The 26411-nt window shown below is 36.6% G+C and overlaps 1 protein-coding gene and 1 long non-coding RNA gene across 21 annotated transcripts in view; one reads left to right on the top strand and one right to left on the bottom strand.

Moving 5' to 3' along the window:
- Nucleotides 1-610: 610 nt before the first annotated feature.
- On the bottom strand, nucleotides 611-9903 carry LOC120490616 (uncharacterized). Its single transcript, XR_005625098.2, has 3 exons — nucleotides 9795-9903; nucleotides 9454-9656; nucleotides 611-790 (listed from the first exon to the last, which is right to left on the bottom strand). It is a non-coding gene; the product is annotated as an uncharacterized LOC120490616 (long non-coding RNA).
- A 1758-nt stretch (nucleotides 9904-11661) lies between these two features.
- Nucleotides 11662-26411, top strand: part of cast (calpastatin) — a 40696-nt gene continuing 25946 nt past the window's right edge. For 3 of the 20 annotated variants that reach the window (XM_089123492.1, XM_089123491.1, XM_089123486.1), the window contains exons 1-2: nucleotides 11767-11893; nucleotides 15580-15636. In XM_089123492.1, coding sequence (XP_088979618.1) covers nucleotides 11849-11893; nucleotides 15580-15636 — 102 coding nt within the window. In that variant the 5' untranslated portion in view covers nucleotides 11767-11848. Of the gene's footprint in view, nucleotides 11894-14418; nucleotides 14464-14826; nucleotides 14994-15579; nucleotides 15637-21579; nucleotides 21743-26411 lie in introns of those variants that run through there. The other 17 variants (XM_089123495.1, XM_089123494.1, XM_089123485.1 and 14 more) reach the window with 12 other exon arrangements.

Below are 26411 nucleotides of genomic sequence, written 5' to 3'. Positions count from 1 at the left end.
TTGCAGTTTCGATTGTCACCAGTGGGGGCGTAGTTCTGCAACAACTCAGATACTTGTGCACAGATAAATATAAAAATTATTTGATTTCATGGTGACTTTGAAAACTAAAACTAAAATTAAATTACATTTTTTATCCACATTTTTACATTGTACACTGTAAAAAAAATATTGTTGTTTTAACTTAAAAAAGTAAGAAACCTGGTTGCCTTAAAAGTTTAAGTTGATTGAACTGGAAAAAGTGAGTTAATACAATGTAGGAGATTAATTTAATCATCAGAAACTCAAAATAATTAGTTATCTGAACTAAATAAATTGTTTAAGTTGATTTGACAAAAGAAAAAATGTTGTGATAACAAATCTTGAAAATATTTTTTACAGTGTATACAAGTTCCTGCCACATTGAACATGCAGTTGCTAGCATTGTTACAAAGACATTGCTATCACTGCAGGATGAGCTGTGCACTAAAATGTTGGCGTTTTAAGAATTGAGCTGCTTATTTTGACAGACCGTCTGAAAAATGTGGTGTTCATTATGCTGGAAAAAGTATGTTGCCACTGTGAAAAAAAATGGCATTATCTCATTTCCTCTCAGAAAAAAATGGTGCTAGTTTTTCCAGTTTTTGTGAGGGTTCTTCTTATCTGCTGTGCTGACAGAAGGTCACCTGAACATCTGAGATATTTCTATATCTCAAACCATCACACGAGTCTGTTAACCTAAAGGCTAATTGCTCCTGCAGCCGAAAACAGTGACATCCGTGAGCTCGTCACATCTCTGAACGTCATCCATGACCTTTCAAAACAAGGAGAGAGGAAAGTGACACTCTTCCCATGAGCATGACAATAAAAGTAGGGAAAATGTTTACATATACTCTCCACTAACCTATTTTGCAAAATTATAGTACAAACACATATTTTAGTAAAAGAAACTTTGAAAAGTCAATCAAATATTTTACAATAACTTTTATTGGGAGACGTTTAGTTTGGCTTTTAAACCTGTGATTCTTTCAGGAATGAAAATACCATTTGGTCTCTTGATTTTAATATTGGAAAATGACAAGCAGATTTTAACGATGAGCGAATGTTTTTCCTGTAACGTCTACACAAAGACTCACTTACACCACAATCACTAATCTAAACTGTATGATCATTTGTACTCTTCCTGACAACCAGTGCCTAAAAAACACGACATTAATAATTTACTTTCCATTGCACTTCATGCTAATTGCCTTAAAATGCCAGGAGAATAAACCTAGGATACCCCAACATTATTTTAGCTTTATTTATTTCGCATTAACTAAGATTTTTAATTAGCGTTTATTTTATTTTCAGTGTTCATATATATATATATATATATACACTCACCGGCCACTTTATTAGGTACCCCATGCTAGAAACGGGTTGCCTTCAGAACTGCCTCAATTCTTCGTGGCATAGATTCAACAAGGTGCTGAGTTTGGTCCATATTGACATGATGGCATCACACAGTTGCCGCAGATTTGTCGGCTGCACATCCATGATGCGAATCTCCCGTTCCACCACATCCCAAAGATGCTCTATTGGATTGAGATCTGGTGACTGTGGAGGCCATTTGAGTACAGCGAACTCATTGTCATGTTCAAGAAACCAGTCTGAGATGATTCCAGCTTTATGACATGGCGCATTATCCTGCTGAAAGTAGCCATCAGAAGTTGGGTAAATTGTGGTCATAAAGGGATGGACATGGTCAGCAACAATACTCAGGTAGGCTGTGGCGTTGCAACGATGCTCAATTGGTACCAAGGGGCCCAAAGAGTGCCAAGAAAATATTCCCCACACCATGACACCACCACCACCAGCCTGAACCGTTGATACAAGGCAGGATGGATCCATGCTTTCATGTTGTAGACGCCAAATTCTGACCCTACCATCCGAATGTCGCAGCAGAAATCGAGACTCGTCAGACCAGGCAATGTTTTTCCAATCTTCTATTGTCCAATTTCGATGAGCTTGTGCAAACTGTAGCCTCAGTTTCCTGTTCTTAGCTGAAAGGAGTGGCACCCGGTGTGGTCTTCTGCTGCTGTAGCCCATCTGCCTCAAAGTTCGACGTACTGTGCGTTCAGAGATGCTCTTCTGCCCACCTTGGTTGTAACGGGTGGTTATTTGAGTCACTGTTGCCCTTCTATCAGCTCGAACCAGTCTGGCCATTCTCCTCTGACCTCTGGCATCAACAAGGCATTTCCGCCCACAGAACTGCCGCTCACTGGATGTTTTTTCTTTTTCGGACCATTCTCTGTAAACTTAGAGATGGTTGTGCGTGAAAATCCCAGTAGATTAGCAGTTTCTGAAATACTCAGACCAGCCCTTCTGGCACCAACAATCATGCCACATTCAAAGTCACTCAAATCACCTTTCTTCCCCATACTGATGCTCGGTTTGAACTGCAGGAGATTGTCTTGACCATGTCTACATGCCTAAATGCACTGAGTTGCCGCCATGTGATTGGCTGCTTAGAAATTAAGTGTTAACGAGCAGTTGGACAGGTGTACCTAATAAAGTGGCCGGTGAGTGTATATACACACAATAAAAAGGACAAAAGTATATATGATTTCTATTTCAGTTTTAGTTTTGGTCATTTTAGAAATTTCAAGGCAGCATTTCTAAAGTTTGTTTAAGTGTTTTAGTTGTTCGTTAAATTATTTTTTTTATTTGTTCCTTTATATATAATTTATTTTAACAACATAATATTACATATGAAGAGCTCTTTTCCAAAACGCGTTAAACGACATTTTTAAAAAAAATGAGTTTGTCGTGTCATTCTGCTGCGGACAGAACCCTTTCACTGCTCTATCAACGTTTCATGCCGAATCGCTATATTTCCTTGTTTAAAATGTACTGCAAGATACAGTTTCTTTCCAAACCACGATAAGCGCCAGCCCTGTTTTTAGCCTAAACACCATAAATCCTCAAATTCAATGAGCGCTCTACACAATCCAGCACGGCGGCACTCTGAACAGAGGTTTATTATGTTCATTCATTCCTCAAAATGAGTCCTAGTTTTCTAGTCGATTAGTAGTAGATCATTTAAGCCATTTGTATTATCAGTAATCACATATTGATTTAATTAAATGGGAGAGAAACCATATGAGCGTTTTTAATTGCATATTCCGCATCTTAACGTATGCATAAAGCTTGCCACAAAGAACCGGCAAAAGTAATGATTATGCATGAAACATTTGAATTGTTTATTAATAAACTAGTGTTTTCTGTCAGTGTCAGCAACAAAGATAAAGTTGATGATGCTTACTCGCCATCTTCGCAGTGAACGCGCATAGAGAAACGCATACTTCGAATTAGCCTACATACGCAGAGAGTTGCCAATTTATTTTAGTTTTTAATTGTTTTGTTTAAAAGTAGATATTTAAAGCTTTCTGTAGCTTAGTTCTCAGGCCTGTGTGAGGCAAGCATTGCGGTGTTTCGGTTCATATTATGAGACGCGCTCCGGTTCACCTGCGCGCCTCTGTGTCCTGATTATATTGTCTGATATTTACTTCTAATGTATTAATCCAGTCAATTTGTCGATGAAACATTTATTAAAATGAAGATACAATTTATATGAAACGAAATTTACAAGCTTTCTACAAAACAAAACTTAATAAGTGGTCAAAATCATGTCTGACGCACTCCAAATATTTTCCGATATTGGGCAGCTTTTGAATTTTGATCCTATCTTACTCATCTCATGCGGTTCCCTTTTCATAGCCTACTCAACATAGATGAAATAATAAAAATAAGTAATGTAATATTATTAAAAACAAATGTGAAATGTTTATTTTGTTTTTTTGTTTTTTTTAAACTTATATTTAAGCGTCATGCTGCTCCGCTTTGCTCACATGTTATGTAGCCTGTGTGTGTGTGTGTGCATGTGCTGGAGGGGTGCCCATCCCTTTTTTGAATATCGTTATCATATATTGATCATTTTTAATAATTCGTTTTTTTCATGCATATGTTGAAATTGGTATTAATAATTTGTTTTTTTCATGCATATGTTGAAATTGGTACTATTTGTTTGAGGTTTATTTCGATTTATAGCGTTTTGGAAAAAAATAAAATTAACTTTTAAATTATCATTAACAATATTGTTGTTTGATTTAATAATTATTGTTCAAAATGTTCAGACTGAACCAATAAAACATTTAAACAGGATAATTTGAATATTCACAAAATGTGTGGGTCTAGGTAAAAAATGTAGTTTTCCTGAAAACTATTTAAATGGATTTATAGCGTTTTGGAAAAGAGCTCTTCATATATTTTAACAAACAAAGGTTTAACAATAACCACACTTGTAAATTACATGTAAATTACAGATTGCTATTAATAAAATAGCTCAACGTTGAACGTTCCTTGTCATTTAAATAAATGAAATAGCATTTTCCTGGTTGTGATTGTGAAGACATTTACACGTACATGTAAGTCACTTAAATGCTATTGGTAAAGACAAGCTGCTACAGGATTCTGCAGAATGAAAGACTTGTTCTTCTAATTGGCTTTAGTAAATCAATACTCCCAGCCACTAGCATGGACACAAAACAAACAGCTGATTTCATGAACTAGAGGTCAATAGATACTACAGTGGTGCCTCGAGAACTGAACGATTTAAGGAGAGACGAGCCAGTGGCCCCATTTAAATGACTGTGTCCCTTCTATCTTATCTGAGGTGGAGGACCTTTATCCACACACAGATAAAGACACACACTCATCCAAACGGGTGGCGGTTAGGTCGCTAGTGCCTTTGTGTGGTTGAATGTTATCACTGTCACAGGGTGCCTGTAATTATCAAGCATTTAAAGGTTCCTGCAAACATGATGACTCCACTCTGGACACTTCCTGTATAGCATATCTGAGTGTGGATGTGCTTCACTTCTCTACTCCAGGGTGTTCTGTGCCGAATGAGTCACACTGCCTTCCTGGCTGCTGCCGTTACTAATTACTTAGACTGCTGGGAAATGAAAACCGATAGAGGATGATGATGTAAATAAAAAGGTGGCAGAAGTGGACAAAATAATTGATCATGACACAACCTGTCTAGACAGATGGCCTCTTTATAGAAATTATTTGTCCAGTAAACAATATTTTTGTACGCAATTAGCTACTATGTTTGTATACTATGACTATATTTTTAACAAAATAGTACAATTTTGTTTAAAAATATAGTCATAGTATAGGCTACAGACATAGTCCATACAAATTGTCTAAATCATGCATAATATATTTTTGAATATATATTTTCAATTATTGATCATTTGATTATTTATTTATTTTAATTGTATTATTATTATTATTATTAGGGAATTTGCAATAAATTAACGATCTGATCTCTGTGCAGGCTCACACTGAGCTTGATGACAGTCTGACAGTTGTAAATCTTCTAGTAGCTGTGCCAAGACAAATCTGAATCACCTAATTCCTCAAAAACATTGTTGAAATATTTTATCCCATTGCTTTTGTGGACTCTCTATCCATGGGTTTCTCCCTTGACTTTCAGCGTGAATTCCACTAAAAACACAGCTACAGAAAACTACAGAAAAGAGAAGCGAATCCAGCCAGCTAACGTGGATTTGCAGTATCTGTTTGTGTCAATGAATTTTGAGGGAAAATCATACCCTGCATTGTTTTTAAATAAACACAAACAAAAACTATACAAGTTTGAAAGCTGGACGATATGACGATAGGCTATATAACATTGAAGTGATCACCCAGATTTAGACCTACCTAGGCTATATTGTATTTAACGTTATATAAAGCGTTCAGAGGCAAGTTTGCTTTATGAATTTCCCCGGCGTCGAAATCAGGCACATATAAATGTCAGGAAACACAATTTCTGCCAGCATGTCAATATCCATGCATCACTGGATCTTTGGTAAGGAACACTATCAAGTCCAACCTTTATTGATAATCATTTGTTTTACTTGCATTTTCGCTATTTACCCAATTAAATCCAGTCAGGCTGCAGCTCTTTTGCCAGTTCAGTCCAGTAGCACCTCATTTCATTTATTTGTTCCTTTATATATAATTTATTTTAACAACATAATATTACATATGAAGAGCTCTTTTCCAAAACGCGTTAAACGACATTTTTAAAAAAAATGAGTTTGTCGTGTCATTCTGCTGCGGACAGAACCCTTTCACTGCTCTATCAACGTTTCATGCCGAATCGCTATATTTCCTTGTTTAAAATGTACTGCAAGATACAGTTTCTTTCCAAACCACGATAAGCGCCAGCCCTGTTTTTAGCCTAAACACCATAAATCCTCAAATTCAATGAGCGCTCTACACAATCCAGCACGGCGGCACTCTGAACAGAGGTTTATTATGTTCATTCATTCCTCAAAATGAGTCCTAGTTTTCTAGTCGATTAGTAGTAGATCATTTAAGCCATTTGTATTATCAGTAATCACATATTGATTTAATTAAATGGGAGAGAAACCATATGAGCGTTTTTAATTGCATATTCCGCATCTTAACGTATGCATAAAGCTTGCCACAAAGAACCGGCAAAAGTAATGATTATGCATGAAACATTTGAATTGTTTATTAATAAACTAGTGTTTTCTGTCAGTGTCAGCAACAAAGATAAAGTTGATGATGCTTACTCGCCATCTTCGCAGTGAACGCGCATAGAGAAACGCATACTTCGAATTAGCCTACATACGCAGAGAGTTGCCAATTTATTTTAGTTTTTAATTGTTTTGTTTAAAAGTAGATATTTAAAGCTTTCTGTAGCTTAGTTCTCAGGCCTGTGTGAGGCAAGCATTGCGGTGTTTCGGTTCATATTATGAGACGCGCTCCGGTTCACCTGCGCGCCTCTGTGTCCTGATTATATTGTCTGATATTTACTTCTAATGTATTAATCCAGTCAATTTGTCGATGAAACATTTATTAAAATGAAGATACAATTTATATGAAACGAAATTTACAAGCTTTCTACAAAACAAAACTTAATAAGTGGTCAAAATCATGTCTGACGCACTCCAAATATTTTCCGATATTGGGCAGCTTTTGAATTTTGATCCTATCTTACTCATCTCATGCGGTTCCCTTTTCATAGCCTACTCAACATAGATGAAATAATAAAAATAAGTAATGTAATATTATTAAAAACAAATGTGAAATGTTTATTTTGTTTTTTTGTTTTTTTTAAACTTATATTTAAGCGTCATGCTGCTCCGCTTTGCTCACATGTTATGTAGCCTGTGTGTGTGTGTGTGCATGTGCTGGAGGGGTGCCCATCCCTTTTTTGAATATCGTTATCATATATTGATCATTTTTAATAATTCGTTTTTTTCATGCATATGTTGAAATTGGTATTAATAATTTGTTTTTTTCATGCATATGTTGAAATTGGTACTATTTGTTTGAGGTTTATTTCGATTTATAGCGTTTTGGAAAAAAATAAAATTAACTTTTAAATTATCATTAACAATATTGTTGTTTGATTTAATAATTATTGTTCAAAATGTTCAGACTGAACCAATAAAACATTTAAACAGGATAATTTGAATATTCACAAAATGTGTGGGTCTAGGTAAAAAATGTAGTTTTCCTGAAAACTATTTAAATGGATTTATAGCGTTTTGGAAAAGAGCTCTTCATATATTTTAACAAACAAAGGTTTAACAATAACCACACTTGTAAATTACATGTAAATTACAGATTGCTATTAATAAAATAGCTCAACGTTGAACGTTCCTTGTCATTTAAATAAATGAAATAGCATTTTCCTGGTTGTGATTGTGAAGACATTTACACGTACATGTAAGTCACTTAAATGCTATTGGTAAAGACAAGCTGCTACAGGATTCTGCAGAATGAAAGACTTGTTCTTCTAATTGGCTTTAGTAAATCAATACTCCCAGCCACTAGCATGGACACAAAACAAACAGCTGATTTCATGAACTAGAGGTCAATAGATACTACAGTGGTGCCTCGAGAACTGAACGATTTAAGGAGAGACGAGCCAGTGGCCCCATTTAAATGACTGTGTCCCTTCTATCTTATCTGAGGTGGAGGACCTTTATCCACACACAGATAAAGACACACACTCATCCAAACGGGTGGCGGTTAGGTCGCTAGTGCCTTTGTGTGGTTGAATGTTATCACTGTCACAGGGTGCCTGTAATTATCAAGCATTTAAAGGTTCCTGCAAACATGATGACTCCACTCTGGACACTTCCTGTATAGCATATCTGAGTGTGGATGTGCTTCACTTCTCTACTCCAGGGTGTTCTGTGCCGAATGAGTCACACTGCCTTCCTGGCTGCTGCCGTTACTAATTACTTAGACTGCTGGGAAATGAAAACCGATAGAGGATGATGATGTAAATAAAAAGGTGGCAGAAGTGGACAAAATAATTGATCATGACACAACCTGTCTAGACAGATGGCCTCTTTATAGAAATTATTTGTCCAGTAAACAATATTTTTGTACGCAATTAGCTACTATGTTTGTATACTATGACTATATTTTTAACAAAATAGTACAATTTTGTTTAAAAATATAGTCATAGTATAGGCTACAGACATAGTCCATACAAATTGTCTAAATCATGCATAATATATTTTTGAATATATATTTTCAATTATTGATCATTTGATTATTTATTTATTTTAATTGTATTATTATTATTATTATTAGGGAATTTGCAATAAATTAACGATCTGATCACTATAAATAGTAAATGTCAGTGGTAGTGTCGATTTTATGATACCAGTTTGCAAGGTAGAAAATTTCTGAGAAGTAAAAAAAGCATGCCACCTGCTGGATTTTCATGGCAACTGCTCTTCATTATGTGGTCTAAAGTCCCCCTGTGGTAAACATCAAGATTTTAATGTTGTTTAAAAGTCTATGTGGTGTTTCTAATATGCTTTAAGACAAACCATGAGCAAATTCATAAGTCAGCACCATTGCTGAGTATTTTCTCCTTAAAACAGTGAACCAAAGACGGTCTTAAAATCGCGGTTTAAAATCACTGGTGTTTCTGACGTCGCAAACTGCCTTGTAACCAATCACATGATCAACATGTGATCATCAAGGAGTGGATCTCTGAGCTGGTGTGAGTGAATGGAGGCTGGGCTAATTTGCATAATCATAGAACCGTGTTTACTAAATACATAAACAAGTAGTTGATGAATAGCTTTCGTTCAAATCATAATTAAAGGTACACTATGTAAATTTCAGCGGTCTAGCGGTTAATTAACAAAACTGTCTTGCGAAAGAACATGTACATGAGTCAATATGCCTCACCACGCCTTTTACTGATAGATAGCTTTGAGTAACAATCTATTGTTGTCACTCTATTGTTGTCACTTTAAGCTTGTAGATAAAGAAGATTAAATTGTAGCATGGATCAGTCAGGAACTGAACTGAAGCGGGGGAAACTATTTTAAGTGAAAAACAAGAGAAAAAATTGTGTCACACCTGTGTGAATCACCAGCAGCTTTCTTTCAGCTCCGAGCAAGATATAAGGAGTGCCGACATCAAACGGTACTGCTCAAGAATGCTGGCAGGAGATCCTTCAAGTGAATTTCCTGCAATATCTGTTGTTTTTCGGGCGAAAAACACAGAGCCTCTTTCACGCAGGAGGGTATGATGGCTGGGTTTCTCTTTTTTCTTGTGTGTGTCTAAGGAAAGCAATAACCAGAAAGAAAGACAAACAGAGAAAACATGTCATTCCAAAAACTTTCGAAATAGGGCCGTGTTCCTCACATAAAGCTATTATCTCGTGTCAGAATATAGAGAAAGCGTATTTAAAGTATTACCTCACATTCATGCTTTCCAGAAGTGGGCGGGGCCTTTACAGCTCCTGCTTTGGATCCAAAAAAAAAAAAAACACGCAGACAAAATGTCAGAAATTCTAAGTAGTGGTGCTCAGCCTTACTATTTCAAATCGGAGTCGGACAGTGATGAAGAGACTCGGGAACAACTTTTGGAATGCAACTGGATGTTTCCGAATGGTTAGTGGATAAATGTATTTAGTTGTTATGGAGTTGATTCAACTCATCGACTACCATCACCTCGTTTGTAAAGCAGCAGGTTAGCAGCTCTCTTCGGCACATTTCTCTCAGAAATTAAATTAAACCACGGTGTCCTCAGTGGATCAGTGCTGGGAGACTATGGAGACTCTTGCTCACTGGAACATCCAATAGCGAAACATTTGTAATGTTTTATTTGTGGCTCAGACACTGTATATCTTCAGCAAGGAAACAAAAATGGCGGACTGCAGTGGTTCACTCATAGACAGTAAAAGAAATGGACACAACGACCCCATTGATTTGAACGGAGAAGACTGAAGCCCGATTGTTGCACTTCTTGCCTGATGTCTGTGGGACTGTGCAGGCTCAAACTGAGCTTGATGACAGTCTGACAGTTGTAAATCTTCTAGTAGCTGTGCCAAGACAAATCTGAATCACCTAATTCCTCAAAAACATTGTTGAAATATTTTATCCCATTGCTTTTGTGGACTCTCTATCCATGGGTTTCTCCCTTGACTTTCAGCGTGAATTCCACTAAAAACACAGCTACAGAAAACTACAGAAAAGAGAAGCGAATCCAGCCAGCTAACGTGGATTTGCAGTATCTGTTTGTGTCAATGAATTTTGAGGGAAAATCATACCCTGCATTGTTTTTAAATAAACACAAACAAAAACTATACAAGTTTGAAAGCTGGACGATATGACGATAGGCTATATAACATTGAAGTGATCACCCAGATTTAGACCTACCTAGGCTATATTGTATTTAACGTTATATAAAGCGTTCAGAGGCAAGTTTGCTTTATGAATTTCCCCGGCGTCGAAATCAGGCACATATAAATGTCAGGAAACACAATTTCTGCCAGCATGTCAATATCCATGCATCACTGGATCTTTGGTAAGGAACACTATCAAGTCCAACCTTTATTGATAATCATTTGTTTTACTTGCATTTTCGCTATTTACCCAATTAAATCCAGTCAGGCTGCAGCTCTTTTGCCAGTTCAGTCCAGTAGCACCTCATTTCAGTACATGAGATCCAGGGGGCGGAATTGGATCCAGATCTGAGGGGTGTAGTTGGGTAGGTTTAGGGATCAGGGGGTGGGGCTGGGAAGGTTTAGGGGTGGGTTTAGGGATCTGGATCCAACTCCTCCCCGTGGATTTCATGTTCTGCAGTGAGGACCATCTCACTCAGATTAGCTGAGGGGGGTGTTCCGGTGGGAAGGTGTGACGTCAATGCATTGGGCATTACCATGGGCGGGGGTTCTGGAATCTCTAGTTTGAAGACTGTTTATGATTTGGGGATTATAAAAGAAGGAGTGGGCAGATTTCTACCATTATAGGCTGGTTGTTTACATGCACTGTGGACACATATGATATATCTATGTTTAAACACCTAAAGTGATTTTTTTTTTTTTGCATAATAGGTCCCCTTTAAGAAAGGAAGGAAAAGAGAAAAGAAGCGTTTGAGGGGGCGTGGCACTGTTTGTCTCAGCAAAACATGCATAGCCTACAACATACGCAGCACATTTAAATAAATAAATAAATAAATAAATAAATAAATAAATAAATAAATAAAGTAATTATTTAAGTTCAAAGAAAGCCAGATATTGATTGAAGAAAGGGCATGCATGCACACACAAAAGCCACGCAATATAGCCTCAAAACAAAAGCAAATTCATGCTGACACTCACACATACTGTGCTTTGATTTATTAACTCATGCCTCCTTTAAGCCTCTGGCACAGGTTGATGCAGTCCACAGGAGGAGCAAACACTGCCACAAGTGCATCTCTGGTGAAAACAAAACTGTTGTGTTTTTAGTGATCTTATTCCTTAAACATGCCGCGCAGAAAGAGAACTCATGGTCGTAAGAAAAATGACAAGGTATGTTTTTTTTCTTCTCCACACAATTTACACTGCCTCTGTTCTATAACGTTAAACGAAAGTTAAAATGTGCGCATTGGGTTACGTACCTTTCTTGGTGTAGCTTAATCTAATATAATCAGACTGATTTAGCCATGTTAAATACATATTAATAATTTTTTTTTTGACCTGAAGTTAAATTGTTTAGGTTTGGGAACTGCTCTTCTTCTTAACAGATTACCCTTTAAAAACATTAAAAAATTATTAATCGATCTCCAGCGTGCATTCACCAACAACCGAACTACTGTTTGATTAATTGCTATTCTGTTTACACTTTTCTACAGCACTAAAAAAATAAATACAGCTGCGCAGACCGATTTCAGAACGGATGACGAACGATTTAAGGAGGAGCCGGTTCTCTTTAGTGAATCAATTAATTCAGCGTAACGTAACCAATGTAATCTGACTCCGAACAAATGATTCCTATGAGCCGATTCTTTTAGTGCATCAAAACAGAGGGTCCTATGCTGCCTCCGGAGGCTGCATTCCAATTGCCACTGTCTCATGGTACCGTTTGGTCGATTTTTGAAGACAGAATAGATGTATGCTTTGCTCATTTCGTTGCCTTTGATATTCCGCTATCCTGTGCTTTCCATTATTGTGTGAGAGACAGTTGAGTTAAAAAAAAAATATATGAAAGTTGCGGTTAGTGGTCAAGTTGCGTGTAAAAATGTAGCCTACATTTTTGACCTTTTCCACGTTTGATGTAATTTATAGCGAGACATGTACCGATGACATTTTTGCTATTCGTTACCCTGACGTTACCCCGAAATCAGTTTGGTGAGGTAAGTTAACTTAACGTTACCTTCGTGAGCACCAGTCAGGCAGCAGCAAAATAAAAGACGACCGCTAAAAAGTAAATATGTAATATGTTCGAACTAACGTTGAATTCGCCATGTTATCATTATCACGTGACCAACCAGCCTGAGTTGCATGCTTCACGGCCATTCACAAATCCTCTCCCAATAAAACAAAAACAAATCGGCTCTGTCCCAATATCCACACTACGCCCTAAGGTCTTCCTCGAAGTGGACACTTGTTGAAAGTGCACTTAGCGGAGTAATAGCCTAGTCTAGATGGGATGTACCTAAAAAGTGAAAGGAGCATTTATGGGTACAAGTCGGAACCGGCCTACCTTACATAGCCCATTTCAAGGGTGCTGAGTCAAAAAAAATAAAAAATAAATGGTTCCCAAGCGAAATTTAGAGTTTTTTACCTTCTAATTTGCATATCAAAATGGTTAGCAAATTGCCTATCTTGCTCAGTCGTTGGACCATTTTCTCCTAGTTTTTTTGTAGGCAATAAAGATGAGGAAATTAAGTTTCTAGATAGATCAACGGTCAAAGATATATTGGAGGCTCACTGCCTTTTTTATGTAAATAGCTATATTTGCAAAATACTTTATACTTTACAATACTTTACAAAATACAAAAAACTTTTAAGGTGAGACACTAGGTGAATAGGGTAAAAATTTTGAATAATAGATATCACCATGAAACTTCCTCAGTTGATTACTTACACAAGTATATAAAAAAATGTATTATAAGTTTTTGAAATTTGTATTTTTAATTATGCAAATTAGGCATTATCTCATTAAACATGCACAATTTTGCATATATTTTCAGTAGATAGAGCTGAACATGTGATAAAGCCAGGTGCAACATTTTTCATTTTGTTTACACAAGATGAAAAAAAAGTTCAGAGGTATTTCAGGATATATGCTTTTACTACCTAGGGAATTTAAATATACTGTCAATACCCTTAAAAAACTGATTTTCACCATATTTGTTTGATTAAAATGTCCCATATCTTCAGAATAAAGTTAAGTGTATAATTGAAAAGTTTGTTACAGGCTCTGGGGGCACAAGGGCGAAAGTGGATATTGTGGATATTGGGACATCCTCCCCCGTGGCCTCATGGGATAGTAAAGTATCCATCTTATGCTCACTTTAAGAAGTAGGCAAAGTCATCCAGATACTTTTTGCCTACTGTTTTATGAGCACTATGAATTTCGGACATACTTTGGTTTTTCACCTACGATACAGTAGGGAAGTATGCAATTTCGGAAGTATGCGACCATTGAACGCTCTGATTCTCATCTCTGACTCATTTGTACAACAAAGTTGGCTAAGCACGGTCAAATGTGTTTTTGAGAGCGCTTTGTTTTTAAAAACATAAAATTGCATGAACTCAGAATGAACTTGAAATTAAAAACTTCAAATAGAGCCCGATACGTTTTCTGGTCTGCGTCGACTCACATATGATCCGCTCTGTGCTATCGTTTCTCTGTATGTGATTTCTGATGTGAAATCAGACTTCATTCACCCTAATGATGGAAAGCATATTAACACTGTCTGAATTGTTCCCTATCCCCTAGGCTAATGCACTATATGTGCCGTTCATTCACCATGTAGAAAATAATAATGTTGAACAAGTGACCGATTTCAGCTGCTATTTAGACTCTAGAGAGCATAAAATCTGATGAGAAGAAGAGAAGAGTGATGTCATCAAAATCATCCACATTGGCAGAAGTGAGAGACTTTAAGTTTTAGATGCTTTATCTTCTAAATGCAAAATTTGTCTTTATTTTGGAGCACACTTGGAGCTTATAGATTACAGCCAAAAACCTTCCATTTTGATTTCATGGGGACTTTAAGCAATTATTTGTCTGACTCTATCTAACCAGAGTTGCACAATAGAAAGGAATGCTTGTTCTTAGACTATCTGCATTTTTTTTAAATGAGCTATGCAAATTAAGCTTCAACTTTCACTTCGCAAAATAAAATGCAAAAGATTACACCACATCTTGAAACGAAGTAAAACCGCCCCGTTCATTATTTGCTGTAATTATCAGTAGTGTTCGGGTACCCACAAACATTCACGGGAGTGGCTTTTATCTGAGAGCGAGACAGGACTCAGACAGGAGCACATACCTCACTTGAATGAAAGAAGCTGGCGGACGTTACTAGAGGACGACATTAGGAGACCTTTTTTTTTTTTTTTAAACATTTTCAGCGACGCGAATTGAGCCATGGCGTACGCTGCGTATTGGGCGAGCATCGTAAGTAGATCCGCGTTGTGCTTTGAACCGCAGAGAAAACTTTATCAACTAATATAAAACAACTCGGGTGGTCAAAGGAGTTTCCTTTTCAGACTTGACAAATGTAAACACATCGGGATTAGGTTGACCGTTGTACTTTCACACACAGGCTCACTTACAAAAAACACAACAACAATGGGTTACTATAAGAAGTAGGGCGTCGTCTGACAGCATCCAACTGTAATTAGATTTTAAAGTGTTTGCATGGATTATAAAGTTTCCTGTTATGGAGTAGTCGCATTGCAATTGTAAAAAGTTCCTCAAAGAATGCCATGCCGTACTGTGAAAAAATAAACCTACCTGTAGAATCAAAGTGTAACCTTATAATAAAATTAATTCATTTATGTTATAATGTAACATAAGTATAAATGTTATAATTAACATTTTCTCAGTTGATGCTTTTGACTGTTCTGTAGGGTTATATTTGTCAGATAGATTGTTGGTTATTCATCATATTGGGTGTAGTGACATGTTAAACCCTTAGGTTATTGTAATTTTTGACAGGGCGCTAAATCACTTTTCTTTGTGTGTCTTTATTTCTTTCTAGAAAGGTGAAACTCCGTTGCAAACACAAGCCGGTGTTCCTCAGACCTCAAGATTCCAGGTAAGCCATCATTTACAGTTTTATGTTCAATGTGTTGTTTTGAAATTATAATTCACATTAAAATATGCTAATATCAGATGCTACAAGGTTCCCACTGGCATGAAAACCTGGAAATGTCAGATTTCTGGCCATATGCTTGAAAGTACAGGCAATGAAAGTCATGCAAATTAGCAAAATCAAGAAAGTCAAGTTAATTTATATAGTAATAGGTATCCTCATTGTATAATATTTCATTGGTTTTGTATCTGTATCCAGTAACAATGAATGACTGGAAAAGTCATGGAGTGTGAGTCTTTAGTGTTTGGAACGACATGAGGGTGAGTAATTAATGCCAGAATGTTCATTTTTGGGTGAATTATACCTTTAAGACACCTGTATAGTTCATTGATCAAGTATATATTTTTCATGCTTTTGCTTCTAACGGAGCATTGACACCCTCTTGTGGACTGTAAAAGTCCTTGCGAGTCAAAACCTTGCAGTCCAGTTGAGTTATTGATTATATCTGTGTATTGTGTCACAGATATAAACTGTAATTCTCCAAAGCCGTGAATGTTTTATAACCCAGCTCTGCCATGTTTGCACATCCAGCCCTGTAAAAATAAAACAGCATTCCTTTATGACACAATACTCCATCTACTTCAGAGAGCCGTACCCACTGAAACAACAGTGGAATGCATTCATAAATGTGCAGTGCATTAAATATATTGATTTTGTATAGCTAGAATGCACTTGTTTATTACACCCCTGGCTGGGCTGCAATGTGTCAGAGTCCTGTGACAGTGTCGTGAAATGTTCTCAGGGACATTTTGTTACTATATATATATATATATATATATCCTTAAACTCATCAGGAGCTCCAGTTACAGTGACATGCACCGGGCACTGGACTGGCAACGCCAGGGCCCACTAAACTCAGTACAAGGCCTAATGTAAGCTAGTATATTAGCTAAGAAATTTTAGGAGGATAAATTAAAAAAAGCTTGAACATGTCACTGAGTTTTCTCAAGATAACACAGCTGGTTTAACTCGCTCGGTTAGCCCGCAGAAGAAATGCTCAGGTGTGTCTGCAAAGTCTCTGACTGATAATCTCATGCATAAACATGTCTGTGGTTCAGAGATTTTTATTTTTTTTAACAGCTTAAACCATTAATGATAATTACTCATCTTCTGCCTTCAGGTGTAAATGTCGGTTAATATTAACAATTTTACAAAGCTTGAGCCTTAGTGCTTCTGAATGTTACAGGAAGGTATGTGGGTGTTGTCGAACCTTTTGTTTTACAAAAATTGTGTGTTTGCGTGTGTGCACAAATGCAGGATGTTCCTCTGCGAAAGGTTGAGACTGGCTTGTTCCTTTATGTATTGAGTTGTTCAAGTGTGGACATCGTTGCTTTAGTTTCTAGGTTTCTCTTTTTAAATGTACACTGCCATTCAAAAGTTTTCTGCTCACCAAGGCAGCATTTATTTTATTATTTAGCATTTCAATTTTTCAATTGAATATTGAAAAATATTCAATGAAAATAATAATGTTGTGAAACATTATTCCAATTTAAAAGAACTGTTTTCTACTTTATTGTATTTTAAAATGTAATTTATTCCTGTGATGCAAAGCTGAATTTTCAACATCATTACTCCAGTTTTCAGTGTCACATGATCCTTCAGAAATCATTCTAATATGCTGATTTGATGCGTAAAGGGTTAGTTCACCCAAAAATGAAAATTATATCATTAATGACTCACCCTCATGTCGTTCCAAGCTCGTAAGACCTCCGTTCATCTTCGGAACACAGTTTAATATATTTTAGATTTTGGCTCAATCCCAATTCACCCCTTGGCCCTACACCCCCGTTTTGCATGTTCACGTCTAGGGGTGTCCTGAAAACTCAATCTAAACTAAAACTCAATCCTTGGGATTGAGTTTTAGTCCGAGAGTTTTCTGTCCCTCCATTGATAATGTATGTACGGTATATTGTCCTTGTCCAGAAAGGAAATAAAGACATCATCAAACTAGTTATCATGTGATATCAGTGGTAAATGGTAAATGGACTGCATTTATATAGCGCTTTCATAGACCTAATGGCCACCAAAGCGCTTTACATTTGCCTCACATTCACCCATTCATAAACTCATTCATACACCGACGGGTTAGTTAGAATTTTTTGAAGCATTGAAAATACATTTTGGTCCAAAAATAACAAAAACTACGACTTTATTCAGCATTGTATTGTCTTCCGGTTCTGTTGTCGAGCCGCGTTCAGTGACGCTGCTGACGTGTTATCTGGTGCGCCCGAGCTTCGTTTACAGTCTGAGGGAGACTCACACTGTAAACAAAACAATCTTCGCAAACATAAGGATTTCAACACAGAGGAAGACTTGCATTTTTTTGCGCAGCCATATTTATTTGAACTTGAATACACGGACGCACCAGATACACGTCAGCAGCGTCACTGAACGCGAGTGACAACAGAACCGGAAGAGAATACAATGCTGAATAAAGTCATATTTTTTTTATAATTTTTGGACCAAAATGTATTTTCGATGCTTCAAAAAAATTCTAACTAACCCACTGATGTCACATGGACTACTTTGATGATGTCTTTATTTCCTTTCAGGACAAGGACAGTATACCGTACATGCATTTTCAATGGAGGGACAGAAAACTCTCTGACTAAATCTAAGATATCTGTAACTGTGATTCAAAGATGACCGGAGGTCTTACGAGTTTGGAACGACATGACATAATTTTTATTTTTGGGTGAAACAACCCTTTAAGAAGCATTTCTTGTTGTTCTTTATTCTGCCTGTTCTCCTGGGGATTATGCATGTCACAGCATTTCTCCCATCTCTGGCTGTTCGCATTCAGGTTTTGGGGAATCTGAGCTTTGAGTTGGTAGGCGTTCGAGTGGTCGATGGCACTTTCAGCGTCTATCAGTCATCCTCTATTCAAACGACATGCACATCCCATCTGTGCTTTTTTTTTGCTCCATGATCACATCTTTCAAGCTTGACATGGATTTTTGATCTTATCTCTTTGCATTAATTTTAGCATTCATCGCTCCATTGCTCTTTCAGTGACAGTAAGTTTCTGTACATTTTTTGTTGTTGTGAGAGAACATGTCTCATTCCTATACAGTAATGCTGGTAGTATGGTGGTATTGAAGAGATGGGCTTGCAGGGTTGGGTTACTGATAGTGATAACATCGCTTGGAAATCTTTTGAAGCATTATAAATGTTACGAGTATTCATTTCTTTAAAAAAACAACTTGTATATATTTAAAAGCTTTATATTTCAGGCTCTGTCAATACCTATGAATAGGAAAGAGATTATCCTACTTTAGTTTTCATGTTTAAACAAATTGACTTTTTAAATTTAGATTTGAATTTAGTATATTTTGCCCTCTGTTTGGACTGTTATCTATTGCAGCGTTTTTGTATTTCTAAGAAGTTCTCTGGAAATAATGAGCCACGCGAGTTTATAATATCAGGTTCCTTTGGACTTTCTCAATCGGACATCATGCTGCGGATTGTTGCTAAGCGTTTCAGTTGAGGGGCTGCTGTTGATTAAGGCATCAAATGTTGAAATGAAGCCGCCAGGAATGCAAGTCAGCATTTCCAGTCAGGTGGTGAGAATTGAGAGGATTGATTTCTCGTAAAATTAAGCAATACTTGATATGACATTATTCTCAGATCATATAATATAATACACATAAAATGGAAGATTGGGATTTGCTTCTTTCATTGAAGCAACATTAAAACCGTGTTTTATGACAGCCTATTTTCAACTGGGAACTAAAAAAAATCACCTGCCTAATCTCAGTAATGCTACAAAAATGAAGTTTTGTTGTTTTTAGCCAATTCAATTGAAATTATTAAGTGAAAATAACACTTTTCACTTTTTTTTTAAACAACATTTTAACATGGCAAATCTGAGTCTACTTTGCTATACTTGGCATTGATTGCACAAGTTTCTGAAAGATTATTTAATGACTTTCTGGCAATGAATTAACTCCAAATAGAGTTTGTAGGTAAGCCAATTTCTGGTATAAATGAACTTTAAAGCTCTTTGACACAGATTGGCTGTCTTCAGTTGTCTAACACGCATAACTGCATATCCACATCTGATTGAACATGAGATGTCGGTTGGACATTTTGTATGTTCACATTCACACCCAGTCCCAACTCACTGAACAGGCATGCTTTGTTCTTATCATTTGGGGTGGATAGCAGCATACTGTGTTTTGGCAATTTAGGTGAATATTTCATAAGTGCAGGTTCCTGATTTCAGGTCTGCACATTTGAAACATTATTCAGTGAACTGAAGATTGAGAAGCTCTTGCTAGACACTCAATGTAAAGATATCATGCGTCCTTCCCTTGAAATGGGACTTCTTGCTGGTTACTCATGCTGATAATGAGTATTTTCAGGGAATTGTTTGGCTTGAATGCTTCAGCTTAGTTTCACTTGGCAGCAGACCCACTAAAGCACAGGAAGTCTTGCCCTGGTGGTCTTTGCCTAAAAATCACTCACTTTTTTGTTACATATAGTCCCTGCTATTCAGTCAGAGCACCTCTGTTCCAATTAGTTTGTACTTTGTTTCATTTGTTGGTTCAGGTAATTTAGAGTCTGTATGTATGCACATCTTTCAAGTGCACCATAAAAATAGCCATAAACATTTACCTTTGGATCATACCGTGTAAAAATGCAAACATACGCCCTGGATATCACTGCTTTAAGGCAAGTCACTACAGGTAAAAACATTTATTTTTTGTTTTTTGTGCTCTGGTCAATTTTGAGATTTTGTGGTATTTGGCTTTTCAGACTAGAAGACAAATAACATTTTCATGCACTTTATCTATTTGCGTGTGTAGACTTTAATTACAATACAAACCTTTAAAAGCCTTTTTTTTCATACTGGGCCAGAAATCAGTAGCACTTATATACACCATTTGCCTGATTTTATACATTTCATTCTTAACCCTAAAACTTTTTAGGGTTTAGTTTTGATTTATTTATAAAAATACTTCCCTTGATCTGAGCGGTACAAGACTTGGCTACTTTTCCTAAGTTTGCCTCCTGAACACACACAATTTTTTTTGACTCAATTCTACATGTTAAGTGGGTGAAAAAAAACCTCCTTAATCTTGTATTTGGGTCAAAAATGGGCACCCATAGAAATGAATGGGTAAAACTGTAATTTAGAGCATTCTAAAATAAGCCAAAATAAGACACCAGGTGACAGCAAAGTCACTAAATCTTAAGGTTTTAGCTCGAAGAACTTATTGGAATGATATTTTAATGTAGTTAAAAAAAAACTACATAGTAATTAATTTACAGTGAAATAATTTACATAGAAAATATGGTACTTTTTGAAGTAAATAAATTCAAAAATACCCCCAAAATACAAAAAAACACCATAAATGGATAGACAAAACTTTATCGAATACAGTGATATAATATTTATAATAAATAAAAATTAGTATCACACCTGAGTCCTCTGTGCCCAGATTTGTCCACAATTACAGGATTAAGGGCTATAAAGTGAATACGGTTTGAGGGCTACAAAACATGTTGATTTTTTTGTTGTTGTTGTGCTGTTGACACTTGTTTTGTTTGTTTTTTTTTAGATTTATGAAGTGACAAAAAGAGATTCAAAAATCCCCTGTAAAATATTTGCATTTCAGAAAGCTTGTTATACAAAAAAATGTCTGCAATTCTTAATGGAATCAATCAGCCGGGGAAGAATGGTGATATGTATTAGTACATTTTTTACCCTATTCCTATTCAGCCTTAAAAGTGTATCTGACATCTCAGTCAGGCGGTATACATTCCATGTGCTTCCATATTTAGCCATTCCTCCTTCCCTCCCTACTTTTGAGCCTGCCTCCAGTAAGTGCCCTAGCCATGCCCCCTTTGACCCTGACCACTCCCCCTAGTCCCTCCCCCTGCTCCCTGTGCCTGGAACATGCTGTAGCTCAGACAGCACAGCAGACAGCAGAGCCACAGAGACGCCGCCACACACTCAGCACCGGTAGACATGGGCCAGATCATCAGCTGGATCCGCGGGACACAGGACCAAGCGGGCCTGCAGGATGTCGCCGTAGAGCAACAGGTGCCGCTTACTGGATGTTGCCTTATTAAGTAAAAACTATTTTGCCTGATATTGCCGTTTTTGGTTCTGACCTTTGCATCTGATATTTTAGCCTATTCATATTCCTTCTATGTCAGTTATGACACTAATATCACTTGTTTGCTTCCTGCAACCTAAAACTGGTGTCATGCAGACGTCATGGGCAGCTGTGTTGTTTTGAGCATGAGCAGAGCTCTCTGATATGGCTGATGTTAGCCAATAGGCTCGGATCCAAGTGCTGCACATTCCCACAGTGCAACATGCCTGCCCGGTTCAGCATCAGCTACTGAGGTTAATGGCCCGAAGGAACACACTCGCTCACTTTCACTGTGAAAAATGGGCATTGTTAATTTACATACAGATTGTTTTTTTTTAATTGAACAAAAAAGTTAAACAGTTATGTTTCAGTTTTTTTTGATGGTCCGTAGTAATGCACGACATATCGGCCACCATATCGGTATCGGACGATATTTGTTAATTTTTATTTTGTCGTTATCGGCCCGATAACAAAATTTGGCTGATATATTAAAGCTGATAAATAATGAATTATTTCCTTCAACACTTGAACACTTGAGACACTTAAGATGCGCACTGTTCAAAAGGATTGATCTCAATTGAACTATGATCGGAATCAAAAAGGAAAATATAGTTTCTTATAAAGTGCAAGTGCAAAATGTCCTGTCATATCGGCTTCATGAAATTATAATGAGAACATTATAATTGTGTGATTGGGAAATGGATTTTAATTGTGAGACTTTTGTTTTTGCAATCAGGCTCTCAAAAATTATATTAAAAAAAATGCATTTAGATTTATTGGCCGATATATCGGTTATCGGCTTTCAAATATAAAGAATTATCGGTTATCGGTATAGGCCAAAATGTTCATATCGGTGCATCCCTACTTTAACACATTCTGTTGACTATAAGTAACGTTGCACCTACATGCCTACTAACTCTCATTAGAGTGTTTAGTAGACTGGTAGGGTTAGAATATGTTGTTGACATGTAGTTGCAAAGTTACTTTTAGTCAACAGAATGTTCAAAAGGGACCACCAAAGTAAAGTCTTAATAGTTGTGTAGTGCAGTTGTGTATTTATTTAAACCTCATTTTGTCATATCTATTGATTTTAGTGAACTATAATAAAACACATTTATTTTTGATTGATTTGAATATTGACAGAACATAGTTCTTATCATTATTTTGAAAGTCTCACAACTTGTAATAATGATAATAATAAAGTTTTTTTTTTAATTTGAAAAGACTTATATAAGCTAATATCTAACATGTAATGATCAACTGAAATAAAGCATTAAAGATTTAAGAATTTGACAAAGATACTGTTAAACAATTGGGAATGATGTCACACTAATTGGAGCAGGGGGTCAGTTAGTGGCACACTATTGATCTGAACAGCTAGAGGAACGTGTTCCAACTGCATGTGTTTCCAGTAGCTCACAACTATTTCTATACCTTTATGTTTGGGTGCACAGTGCACACATGCTATGCAGACTCGGTTTATTTGCAGACTCACCAGCTAATATTGAGTATTTAAAGCATGAGATGGTATTTTTGTACCCCAGGTTGTGGACTGTCAGATTTGTCAGCTGTTGACCTAACACTGCCTGAATTCAAACAAGTTTCCTAGCATTGCCTGCACTTCAACTTTAATGCAAACATTATATTTATGTTGTGTTTTTCTGTCGATTTTGCAAAGGTTAGAAATCGTGCCTTGGAAGGGTTCAATGTTTGAATGCCCTTGAGTCCAAATGGGGATCGCACACGTTCTGAGCATGATCAGATGCTGAATAAAAAAAAAAAAAACACTGATGTCATTATGAGTTATGCACACTTGTGCAACAAGAGCTCTGTTTTTGACCTTTCACCAAATCCTCCCTATGCAAAATTTTTTGAAAGTGAAAAATGTTAGCCTTATAAAATTTTGGCTAAATTCTGAGGCATCATTGCATGTGTCATTTGTGGAGAATTAGCAAACCCTAACAAAGCAAATCTCAGTATATAGTACAATAGAGAAAACATGTTAATGACAGTAAAGGGAAATAACAACATTTTCTCTAGTTGTGTATTTTTTGTTAAGTATATGCAACATACCGGTAGTAATGTCAACTCAATCTCTGTCAATCATTACTCTATTTGTTGCTTCCAAAGTATCAGATAGCTGCCTCTCTAGGTCGTAGACAAAGCAGCTCAGCTCACTAGTTTTTGGAACAGAACCTTTATTCATGAAGCCAAACAGCAAACTGGCTTACGATGCCCACTGACTCAATTGAAACTCGGTCAACTTGTTGACTACGTTGAACAAACTACTAAATATAGACACTGTTGCAGCACAGAACGTCAGGACTCAGGATTTCCTTCAGCTGGTTTTAAAGTCAGTAATACTTTTTGCTTTTTAATAGAAGGGGAGTGTGTGAAAAGCTGAAAAAGACAGCTTCAGCTATATTTGTAGGATTTTGTGTTTTACAATGATTTTTGGGTATATTCGCCTAATAGCCTGAAAGTGGCCCTCACAGGCCATTTGGCTAACTAAGTGAGATTTGGATGTTATGTTTTATTTTATTATTTTGTTTGTTACGGGCAAACCATGTGTAATAATATGCTGACTCTATCATATCACACCTGAGGGTTATTTCCTCATCGGTGCCACACCTTGTGTTTATATGCGTGTGGATGCATGCTTGTGAGATGATGCAATTTGCTGATCACGATTATGACGTTAAACTTCTCTGTGTACATTTGAGGCTGTGTCTTTTCTCAGACCACAAAAGGAAATGCATGTATCTTTGGGAGTTGTGTGGTCAGGTTTATAGCTTTTTTTATTTGCTAGTATTCACATGACAAAATTAACTATTATGCCGATACATGCATATGATTCCATTTTCCTGGGAAAACAAACCAAAAAGTGGTCTTTTGATGTAAACTAAAGGCTATTTTTCAGGGGTATAAAACGAGAAAGCCCTCCCACCACCCTGTTTCAATCGAAAACGTCGTCACAGGACAGAAAAACACTCTAACATCTATAATTTGGTTCTTCAGGCTCTGAAGTCTGAATGAAAGCACAGGGATTAAAATGGAAATAATGTTTACATTTCCGTTGAGATGAATGGGAATGCTAATGGATAACTTTCTTCAGCTATAGATGTAGCTGTATATTAGAACTCAAGGACTGCTCAAACAAACAGAGCAGTCTTTTATTAGAGCGCCCTCGAGTTGTGTACAGCGTTTACAGGGCCTGCTTTGTTTTCGAATGTTTTCCAGACAGATTGTCAGTTTTGAGCCCATAGAACTTGACTTGCATTTACATAGACACTGAGAGTCATTCTTTGGCCTTCTGAGATTCATTATCACGTCACCTCTCGACCTCTAAATGTGGGTGGGGATCCATTCGGATGACAGACTCATTGACAGATAAGATTTATTAACAGATAAGACTTGCTATGCAACACTCCTTGTTTAGTCACTCTCTTGTTCTGCTAAGGCCGGTTTTGTGCTTTATTATTTCAGATCATTCACTTGGGAATCATTATTTATGGAAGTAAAGTGAGTTTGAAATGACAATTTGTGTTGACTTTAATCAGAAGGACGGTAACGAAATCCGACTTGGTTGGTTGTTTTAGTTGTTTTGTCAGGGTTAGTATATCTGTTGCATCTGGTTGGTCCTTTCCTGTTTTCCTTATTTGGCTTCATTCAAAGTTTCCTCCCTCAGAAGTGGGTCTGTGGAATGCAAGTACATTCCAGCATGCACATGACAACAAATATAGAAATTTAGGTGTATGTCGGAGTTTGTTGTGTTTTGTGAGAAGTGCGATGTGCATCTCAAAATCCCCACCCAGCTGCACCCAATGTGACTGATTTTGCTGTCACCGATGTGTGAGCTTTTTCACATGGATACAAGCTTTATGAGAGATTGTGCAAGCAGGTTGTGCAAAATGTACTTACAAAGGACAAACCATAGTAATTCTGTGATTTTGGGGCAGGACTGTTGTACTGCATACAAATGCACATGGGCATGGCACATCTTTTGTACCGCTGGAAATGCAATTTCAAGACTGTCCTTTTCATTTCCTGTCTAGCTGTATCTTCCCTGCATCTGGATGTTATGTTTTTATGTTAGCTGTTTGTGTGTGTGTATACAATATATATATATTTGGCAATATACACAACCATTCAAAAGTTTAGGTTCAGAAATTAATACTTTTATTTAGAAAGGACACCTCGATGAAAAGTAAAAGTAAAGACATTTACAATTTCCATTTGAAAAAAACCCCTGCTCTTTTAAAATATTTCTATTTGTCAAAGAATCCTGAAAAGTATTTATCACAATCCCCCCCCCCCCCCCCAAAAAAAAAAGAAATATCTCAACAATATTCAACATTGATAATAATAATAAATAACAGTAATTCAGCATATAAGAATTTCTGAAGGATCATGTGATGCTGAAAATCCAGCTTTGGCATAATAGGATTAAATTACATTACAAAATAAGTTAAAACCTACAACCGTTATTTTAAATTGTAATATTATTTTACAATGTACCATTTTTATAGTTTTTCAAAAAATTATAAAAATGGTATGTTGTAAAATATTAGTACAATTTAAAATAATGGTAGGCTATATATATATATATATATA

The sequence above is a fragment of the Pimephales promelas genome, chromosome 19, assembly GCF_988280905.1.
Source record: "Pimephales promelas chromosome 19, fPimPro1.hap1.1, whole genome shotgun sequence".
NCBI lineage: Eukaryota > Metazoa > Chordata > Actinopteri > Cypriniformes > Leuciscidae > Pimephales > Pimephales promelas.
Note: the sequence above shows the minus strand (reverse complement) of the source record. Positions and strands in the feature narration are given on the sequence as shown.